Source organism: Podarcis raffonei, chromosome 2, assembly GCF_027172205.1.
Source record: "Podarcis raffonei isolate rPodRaf1 chromosome 2, rPodRaf1.pri, whole genome shotgun sequence".
Taxonomy (NCBI): domain Eukaryota; kingdom Metazoa; phylum Chordata; class Lepidosauria; order Squamata; family Lacertidae; genus Podarcis; species Podarcis raffonei.
Window position 1 is genome coordinate 95391268 of NC_070603.1, and position 10188 is coordinate 95401455.

The window sequence follows — 10188 nt, forward strand, 5'->3', positions numbered from 1 at the left end:
CTACACACACACACACACACACACACACACACACAGTACACACATTGCGATCATATGCAGATTTTAAAGTTGCTGCCTGGTGATTGACAGATTGGCAGGTCATCCATATGCAGGGCTTCAAGGGGAGTGGGGTGGGGAGGTCATGGGAGAGGGAAGTCACCAATTTGCCTTTTAAAACTTGGTTTTACTGCTGGCGGATCAGGTAGAGCCCAGTACAGAGTATCAGTTCTTCAGAACTACTTAGGTGTTCCCACAGATATGCCGGTAAATTTCACTTTGTGTCATCATTTTAGGAATTTAGCCTTATTAGAACACTTGGGGGCGGGGGGGGGGGAGCTAACCAATCCAGTTTAATTTCTGACGCTCTCAGATTCAGCATGAGTTTCAGCATTCTCATCATGGTCTATTATTGCACAGTGGGTCCGTAATAATTGAGGCTCTCTCCTAATTGCAACTTTCTGATGCGAGGTGGAGAGATGGAAATGTATATTTCAATATAGATTTGGGAACCAGTGAAGAGGCTCGTAGAAATTAAGCAAGGAGAAACTAGTAATGACCCCTGCGGCTGAACACAGCTATTCAGGTTATGATGTTACAATTCTGTAGTAATTGAAAAAGTAAAATCATTTTCAATGACCTTTGTCTTTTTAATTATAATCCTAATGTAAGATTGAAAACTGCCTATTTATCTTATAAATGTTGAAGCAAGCCAAGGGCACATGCTACAGAGTTGATTGTTATCTCTCTCCACCCCTGCTCATCCCTGCAGTAGGCACTGTGGAAAATGGAAGTTCCCCTTTCATGCTTGCTTCCCCTTCCTTAAAAAAATTTTGAATGCTAAGGTTGAAAAACACTTCCATGCAGGACTAATAATAATAATAATAATAATAATAATAATAATTAATTAATTAATTAATTATTAATTAATTAATTAATTATTAATAGTCCTTGTTGTGGTCATAATTAATTAATTAATTAATTATGACCATGACAAGGGACTGATGTCCATATCCCCCACTTTCAGATCACCCTCACTCTGCTCAGCCAAGAAACAAGGTCCAGAATGTTGGCCTGCCCTATGCAATCTACAGGTCTGCAATCGCAAATGGGGCAGAGCCACTGGCCTAGCTCCCCAGCAGGTTGGTCACTTGTGCTTATTGGGGAGGTGTGGGGCAGTGGGAAGCCATGCTTCCACCAGTATTACTACACCATGCTGGCTTTCCCACCGCCTCACCCATCTCCCTCCCAGTAAGCAACAGCCACCCACCTAGCGGGAAGTTAGTGCAGTGAGCCACTTCTGTCTACAGTTACGGCCGTGCCCTGCACTTCGCAGCTTGAGCAACCAATACACATTTCCCCAGGAGAACATAACGTATAACAAACCACAGCATAGATCATTAGCATGCTTTGAAATCAATGCCGCAACAACAAGGCTTAGCTATTTATCACTTTAGCGGATACTAATATAATTATCCTGCAGTTTTAGGAGATAGTGATTTGTTACAGAAGCTCTGTGGCTGAAAACCCGGATAGGAACGAGCCGAAAATAGTGGTGGTGTGTGCTTGTTTTTCTGAACAGTTTAGGCAGTATCTAAAAAGCAGCCCCACCCTTAAATATTTTTGTTGCATGGAGTGCATTCACCTATTGTTGAGTTGTTAACCTCTCTCAATTGACTGTGTTTACCCTCAGTTTACATAAGCTCATAGACTAACCTGATTGTCTGCACAACATTCTGTTGGAAATGTTTGCTACGTGATCAGCAATCACATAACTGAATAATGCAAGGAGATGAAAGAAGCCTAATAAAGTCTAATTAAAGGAAGGCTAATAAAAATGCTGCCAAAGCAGCAGCCAACAGAGAACAATGACACGAAACAGCGATGTCTAAATTTCCTGGAAACTGAAATGTTCAATACATCTCTAAACAGAGTCTAAAATGTTGGTTGAAATTTCAGAATTGGGCTAATAGGACCATTTACGCTTTATTTGTGTGAGTGCGCACACTAACTTTAAACAGTTAGAAACACATTCAAGTTCATTACTAAGCAGTTCTCATTACTACCCAACATGACAGCTTAATAAATAACCGTTTGTTTTTCTTTGACTTTGAATTTACTTTTCATTTTATTTTCTTAAAACTAATAGTTACACTTTGAAAAGCAACCCCATTGCAAATTCCACCTAAACAATGTTCTGTCATGGTATGATTGAGTCTTTAAAATGGTCTCTTTTATTTGTCGCAATTTGTAGGGTTCCTTTACTAATCACTTAAGAAAGAACAGAAAGGAGTACAGCGAGAATGAGACCTCCGGGTATAGGGCGGTGTAGAAGTTGAATGAATGAATGAATGAATGAATGAATGAATAAATAAATAAATAAATAAATAAATAAATAACCAGATCCCCCAATTAATGAAGTACATGTAACAACAACAAAACAAAAAAAAGTTGCAGTGTTTTATGCTGATACTTCTCTTTGAGGATATTTAATGGAAGGTCCAAAGTCATTTTAAAACATAATAATATTTACATGCCTCTCCATATTTTAAGAAATGAATCTAGAGTACAAATGAGATGGCGCTTCGTGAAAGTGCTCCTACATCTAACAAGTCATGACAGTCAATTTACCTGGGTTGTTATTTGCTCGCACGTAATAAATCTCTAATGCCAAGTAAATTAAAATCATGTTTTCATTATGCATTTCAAGCACCCAGCCAGCCTCCAGGAAACGTTGTGTGGAACGTTACTGACTCCAGGGTCATGCTGAATTGGGAGCAGGTGCATGCAATGGAAAACGAGTCAGAAGTCATTGGTTATAAGGTAAGTAACCAGCGAGACTGCAGTGATACCGTTCAGAATGCTTGCTTAGAAACAGGCTGTTTGTATCAGTGCTGGGAAATACTCCTTTTCCACTGATTATCTTTTTTATTAAAAAAAAAACACCAAAACCCTCCTGTAATATAAAATGTAGGGCGAAACGAAAATGTGTCAGTAACCAGGACTTAATATCTCCACAACCTCAGTTCTTAGGAAACTTGTTTAGGATTTGGCTGCTTCATTTATTTATTTTCTTACATTTATATTCCATCTTCCTGCCTTCATGGAGCCCAAGGTGGCATGCAGTTGGTCTCCCATCCAGCCACTGACCAGACCCAGGCCTCCTTAGCTCCAGCAAGCTGGTGGTCTTATGTGCCTTCACACCATACATGTAATTTTGAGCGCCATTGCTAAAATACACTACCAGTTTGTATGGGTGTCTTATTTCCCTTCGGATTCCCATACCTCCTTTTGAATCTTTACGTTTGTCCCCTCTTTGAGCCAAGTACAACCTATGAGCTTTTCCTTCCTCAGTACACTGCACACACTCAGTACGGTGTATGAAACCACATAGAGTAGTACTAGCAAGTAACTTGCTTGTGGCCTCAGAGTAATCATCATTTCTAAGCAGGGATATTTTTTTATCAATTTCACCAGTCTAACATCCAGCACTCTGCCTGTTATACTACATCATGGGTAGGCAAACTAAGGCCCGGGGGCAGGATCCGACCTAATCGCCTTCTCAGTCCGGCCCACGGACGGTCCAGGAATCAGCATGTTTTTACATGAGTAAAATGTGTCCTTTTATTCAAAATGCATCTCTGGGTTATCTGTGGGGCCTGCCTACTGTTTTTACATGAGTGGAATGTGTGCTTTTATTTAAAATGGGTTATTTGTGGGGCATAGGAATTCGTTCATTATTTTTTTTTTCAAAATATAGTCCGGCCCCCCACAAGGTTTGAGGGACAGTGGACCGGCCCCCTGCTGAAAAAGTTTGCTGACCCCTGTATTGCATCAATTCTTTGGCAGTGTCAAATGCTCCTGCACACATTCATCGGTATCTTCACAGCAGGCTCCCTTTCGAATGCCCTAATTAGCAATTGAATTAGGCCCAGAACAGGGAAAACAACCACTTAAAATGTTTTCCTTTGTTTAAAGAGCCGTACAATTTTGTGCAGAAAATCCCAGGCATTCGCACTTCTGGCTGAAAAAAAAAAAAAAAGATTTGGAAAGGACATCATTGTGTGTTCCATTAGTTGCACAGGTCATTATGGACTATATGCCTAAGATTTTCTGCACTAGCCCTTAAATTATACAGTATATCATGCTTGGTGCCTTGCAGCCATATTGGTTTGCTCCATTTATGGTAATTAATTCTGCAACAGATTGGGAACACGCAAAGCCCAGAAGAGTAACCATTGCACAAAATTTTCACACAATTTCATACCTTTCTCTCTCTATCCTATCTTACCCCGATCCCAGTTTCTGATTTAGTATCAGAGTGGAGAATTACCCACAGGGTAAGCGATCTGGAAAGAACCAGTGTGCGCAGGTGTCTTTCTCTAACTATTAATAACACTAATTATATTGTTTTTGAGTATTCCAAAATTCATTGGAGGTGACATGTGGTTTAGGTTAGTTTTCAGCTTTTGCTTTGTCAGCACAATTTTTTTAAAAAAAGAAAGAAAGTGGGGGGGGGGAGAATTTTCACTAAAATCTGAACTTCTGTATCTCATGAATGGCCTTAGAAATCCCAATTGCCAAAATCACTTATTTGTTAATTGCATCTTGCTGTGAGGTTTATTGCAGTGGAATGCAGATGTTGTTATAACTGCATGAATTTATTTTTTAAAAAAAAACCAGCAAGAAATACTCAGTTTAATTCGAAGGTAGAATAATGACTTACTACATACAAACTTTCTCTCCACATAGCCCATAATTCTTCACTTTCTCGTGTGCTTGACACTCCAGTATCCTGACCCTATTTATTGCTTTGAGTCATTGATCAAGCTAATGGCAAGCTCCAAATAGAGTAATAATTTATAGACGACCCCATTACTGAGAAACTCAATAGAATATATTATGTATTCGTTGTTGTGTATTCTTGCATTCTAGATCAAAGCTGTGATAAAGGTACTTGACTGATGCTGTATATTTTCAGTGCCTTGGAAGAGATTAGGTAGAATTCCGTAGTGTGCTATGCCTCCCCCTTCTTCTTGTGTGTTCCCCCCTTCCACCTTAAAATGACATTAAATGTATCATGTTAGATGAAATAACATCCCTGAAATTATCAGCTTTCTTTTCCATATTTCAGATTTTGTATCGGACTAGCAGTCAAAACGAGCTCAGTGTCCTTATGACAAACAGAACATCTGCAGAACTTTTGCTCCCTTTAAATGATGACTACATTATAGAAGTGAAAGCAGTGACTGATGGTGGAGACGGCATTAGCAGCGAACAGATTAAAATTCCTAAACTAGCAAGTATGTTTACTAGATGCTGATGAATGGAGTTTCATCATATGTAGGACATTATGGTTTATCTTTAAAGACTGAGAGTTGATGTGAGATATGAATTTCATTTGGTGGGAAGAAACTTACTTAACCCTTTGTCATGAAATGGCTTCTAAGCAAGGTCACATTCACACCGTACTTTTGAAGCACTATGGTGCCACGTTAAACCGTCATTACTTTCTCCAAATAAGTATGGGAGCTGCAGTTTCTTAAGGCTGCTGAGAGCTGTTAGGGGACGCCTATTCCCCTCACACATATCCAGCTTCCAGAGTTCCCTGGGAAAGGATTGATTGTCAAACCACTCTGAGAATTGTATTCTAGGGTGTTATTATACAATGGAATCTTGTAAATATAGGCTTAGATTTCAATTTCATTTCACTTTCAATTTGTATCCTGCCTTTCTATATATACAAGGCAGTTTACAAGCTGAAGACACCACAAAATATGCAACAAAGATCACACATGTTAAACTCAGAATTATGGGTGAAGAGGCACATAATTTGGTGAAGTCAGTATCTTGGAGGGAAGCAGATGACATGGACTACGGAGGCCCACTAGATTTAAATTGAGACTAGTGGAAAAATAGGAATAACACAGGCCTATCCTATCAGCAAACTGAAGGCATTGCACCATATGAACAGCACGGAAAAATTATAGATGATATTGGTGCTGGTGGTTTATAATCTGCTGTACCCCAGCAGAGAAATACAGGTAAATCTCCGTTGCAATTTAACTTGAACTCTGCAAAAAGTTGTTGGGCAGTGCTGTTTTCGAAATTGAGTTTATATTGATTAATAAAAGGGTGGGGTTGGGGATTTACGCACTACATTAATGTTATGAAAAAGAACCCAATTAAAATTCTTCATGTTCCTATGCATGACAAATTGCATTCAGTTGAGCTAGTAAATTACCATGTAAATTAGACAGCGGTATGTGTAGGAGAATCAGTTTTTAATTTTTCAGTCTGTTTTTCAGAACTGGAGATAGCTGAATAAATATTCCAAATATTAATTTGTTTCAATTGTTTTTAAAGTATATACAATAGATCACTTCTCAATTGTTTGTCTAAGATCAAGGGTAATGACTCTGTACAATAGCTGGACAGCATAATGTCATTCAGGGGAAATGTAAAGCTATTTCTTAATAGCTCCTGGGAACTAATGGAACATTGTCCTTACGATGGTCTATGGGAACTAGTCCGTTGCAAATGAAGCTTACCAGTCAGTGGTCCCAATAGAACAAATGGCTCTAGAATCTCAGAAGAGCCCCCTTTTTATATGTTCCTTCACACCTCAGCTGCTCCCAAGCCAACCTAGAAACGTGTTTCGGATTCTGCCTATATGGGTGCTCTCACCAGTTACAAACATGCAGTTGATTGCATTTTCCAGAGGATTTGGTGCTACTTTGCAAGACATAAATATCTATTATGATTTTATTTCTTTTAAATAGTTCTAAACCAGCCTTCAGCCAGCAGATTTCATGCTGGTGTACAATAAACATGCCATGTCACTGGGCATAGTCCCATACTGATATGAGAAAATGTAAGTAAGGGAAAATGCAAATAGGTCCCTGGCCTATATACACAGCTACCTGAAAGAAAGGCTCATTGAATTCCATCGGTTTTACTACTAAGTAGACATGCAGTGCATTGCACTGTAAATGCATAAAGCTATGGCATATGGAAAGGCACTTCTGGAGATGAGCAGTTGGGGAGATTTCTATGATGTAAAGCAGTAAGCACTAGTGAGAGCCGAAAGAAAGGGTTGTATTTTTGGGTTGGGGGGGGATTAAGAACATGCATATTTTGCTTTCCAACTAATCATATATTTTCCCATTTGTTGTAGGTATGGATGCAAGAGGTTCTGGGGCAGCAGTCTTAAATGGCCTATCCAGCTGTATGTCAATAACACTATACTTTATCTTTAAAGTGGTATTGTGTTGATGCCTTTTCACAGATAGGTGGAGGCCAGGTGAATAATTTACTTTAAAAGTGCTTTTTAAAACAACAATAGCAACACAACTACAAATGGTGGTTATGCATGGATCTGCTACCATTGATTTTAAACACTTTCTATGAATTTCATTCAAAAAATAAAATAAAGAGCAAACCATATACTTATTAAACAGTTCCTTCTAAAGGAATATAAAATGCCTTAAAATGTAATGAACCAAAGGACTTTACACATTACATGCTTCAGAAATGACAAAAATAAGAGGATGCACATTGCAAAAAAAAGAAAAGAAAAAGATGCGAGAGTTCCATTTTCCAAGCAACTCGGAATTATTTTAATGTAAATTGCAACAAAATCATACACATACACACAGATGGTAGATAAAAACAAATCCGTATTTCAGCAGTATCTGATGGGAAACTGAGTTAGTTTCTAAAAGCCTCACAATGGTGAATGGTAACTGGATAACTATCATTCTGGCCTTTTGTTTTATGTCCTTTTTTTCTTACTAATTAAGCACCACAAATATCTAGTTTACTATTTAAAGTCCCCCTTGCCCCCATTTTTTTTTGTACCATCTACATGAATGTTCAATTGCTTGTTCTTATTTTGTTTAAAAAAAATAGATTTAAACATTCAAGTTCTTTATGGTTTTTAAGCTTTTTTCAATCGTAAAAAAGAGGAAACTTTCTTCTAGATGCTGCACCAATGGAAGCTCTTAGAATTTTGTTTTTGAAGGATTGTATGTCTGTACAGCATCACATAAGAAGTGCCTCCTAGATTGGGCCAATGGGCCCATCTAGCTGAGCATCCTGTCCTCACAGAGGCCAACCAGATTCCCATGGGAAGCCCAAAATCAAGACCCTAGCACAAGAGCACCCTCCCCACTTGTGATGCCCAGCAACAGGAATCACAATTTGAGTATCAAGAGGCCCGGGGCTTATTTTCACACTGGAGCACTTAATGGTCCTTGGCCTTTTCTACCAGTCTGCATTACTGCAGCACAGAGTGCTCCTCTTTGAAATTATGAATCAGCAGATTTAGCTTAGCGTTATAAAAGTACAACGATCAAACCTCCTAGTGTAGGGGGTGCTAGAATGTTCTGGAATATCAGGTATTACTTGGATTCCAGTCTTTTCACCCAGCAAGTATTACTGCCAAGAGAGGAGCGTTCGCCACAGAAAGACACGGCAAATAAAATATGACCACTAGCCCTTAATACGGACCTACATCCGTTTTCTATTCAGCTAAAAGTTGGTAGCTCTAATATTGTTCAGCCATGCAACAATTACAGCATCTTGACCCTAACAGAAAAGCCTTCTGTCACATGAGTTTAGGCTTTTCCTAAGATGTTCAATACACTATAAAATATCCTTACATGGCTTCCTTTAAGATAGGCTTCCTTATTCTTTCTTTGTAACCTATACCTCCTCCAGTTCCTTATATTTTGACATTCTTCTCTATACATCATATTTATCATTGTATTTTTTTAAAAAATAAACTAAAAAATAAACACAGATGAAGTGCCCAGAGTAGAACATCACACTTTTTGGTGCAATGCACCAGAGCCTTATAGCCAGGGAATATTATCGCCCTAAATTATTTGTGGTGTATCTGAATATGCAGCCCTAAATCTGTTGCCCTTCTATATACCACTGCTACATTTTGTGTCTCGTTCATTGGATGCTCTTTGAATATTGGTCCTGCTGCAATTTATCCACTTTTTAGAATGATCCTGGATGATAACAGCTTCACTGCCATTTTCTTATTTATCAGCAGAGACTTTGTCAGTATCATTAACTGGACTGTTTTAAATCAACATTTTCATAGCAATGGGTATATATATAGAGAGAGAGAAATCTATTCTTGGTACATTTGAATGACTACAGTTTCAATGTTTACACAGTTTTCATCTCAAAATTTCTTTTTCACACTTACTCCTGACAGGTGTCAGCCATAGAACAATTCAGATATCACTCTAAATTTTATTATGCATTCAGATAATATATCATCATACAGCCCAAACTTTAAAACACACTCCTTTTCCCAGTGTCTTGGGGAAATCTGTATATATTGTACATAGTAAAAGAACATAAATAGTTACTTGCTCTTCAACATGGCAAACTACTGATGCTTCCAAACACTTTCCAATAGGTGGGAACAAACTCCTTTTTTGTGTAATTCATACTCATGCAATGAGAGGTGAACCTGTCATTCTTGCTATAAGAAAGTTATACATCATGTTCCTGTATTGCCATTGTCATGACCATCCTCTTGAATTTAAATTCTTGCTCTATTGTCTCTATGAGATGTGTGCAGAGTATTTTGTTTCATATTGAAAAGTTTTATCAATTTCCCCTTCAACTCCTAGCTGTGTGTGTATATCCTATGGTTATCTGTATGTATTTTTTTTATTCTAATAAAATATTTATAACATTGAAAAATGCCTGTGTTGCATCATGTTGCTATAGAATCACAGACATTTCGTATTCACATTGCAGGCATGTACAGGTCTATTCCTTATGCTCGTAAGAACAGCCTGGCAAATGATACTTCTCTCCTTTTCTGTCCATAAATGAGTTAAGCTGGAGTGTTTTGATTTAAGCCAGTGGTTTTTAAACTGCATTTCCAAGAACTGTGGCATTCTAAATTCCCTCAATGAGCTGATCAGTACTGAGGCAATTCCTGAATAGCAGCCTCCCCAACACTCCTGGTCTTCAGTCAAATAGAACATAGCGCTTTTAAAATGTAATTTATTTAATTTATTTAATTTTCAATTTATTTATTTCATTTTATTTATTTATTTATTTCATTAATTTTATTTAACTATGAGCTCTAATACATAGTTTTTTCTTTTGTTTTGTCAGTTTCCCATCCTATTTCTCCCCCTTTGCTTTGCTGTACTC

At 38.0% G+C, this 10188-nt stretch overlaps 1 protein-coding gene across 2 annotated transcripts in view; it reads left to right on the plus strand.

Moving 5' to 3' along the window:
* The window catches only part of CNTN3 (contactin 3), a 122757-nt gene extending 113042 nt beyond the window's left edge, over nt 1–9715 (plus strand). For both annotated transcript variants that reach the window (XM_053378171.1, XM_053378172.1), the window contains 3 exons: nt 2708–2820; nt 5132–5300; nt 7175–9715. In XM_053378171.1, coding sequence (XP_053234146.1) covers nt 2708–2820; nt 5132–5300; nt 7175–7272 — 380 coding nt within the window. In that variant the 3' untranslated portion in view covers nt 7273–9715. The remainder of the gene's footprint in view (nt 1–2707; nt 2821–5131; nt 5301–7174) is intronic.
* The last annotated feature ends 473 nt before the right edge of the window (nt 9716–10188 follow it).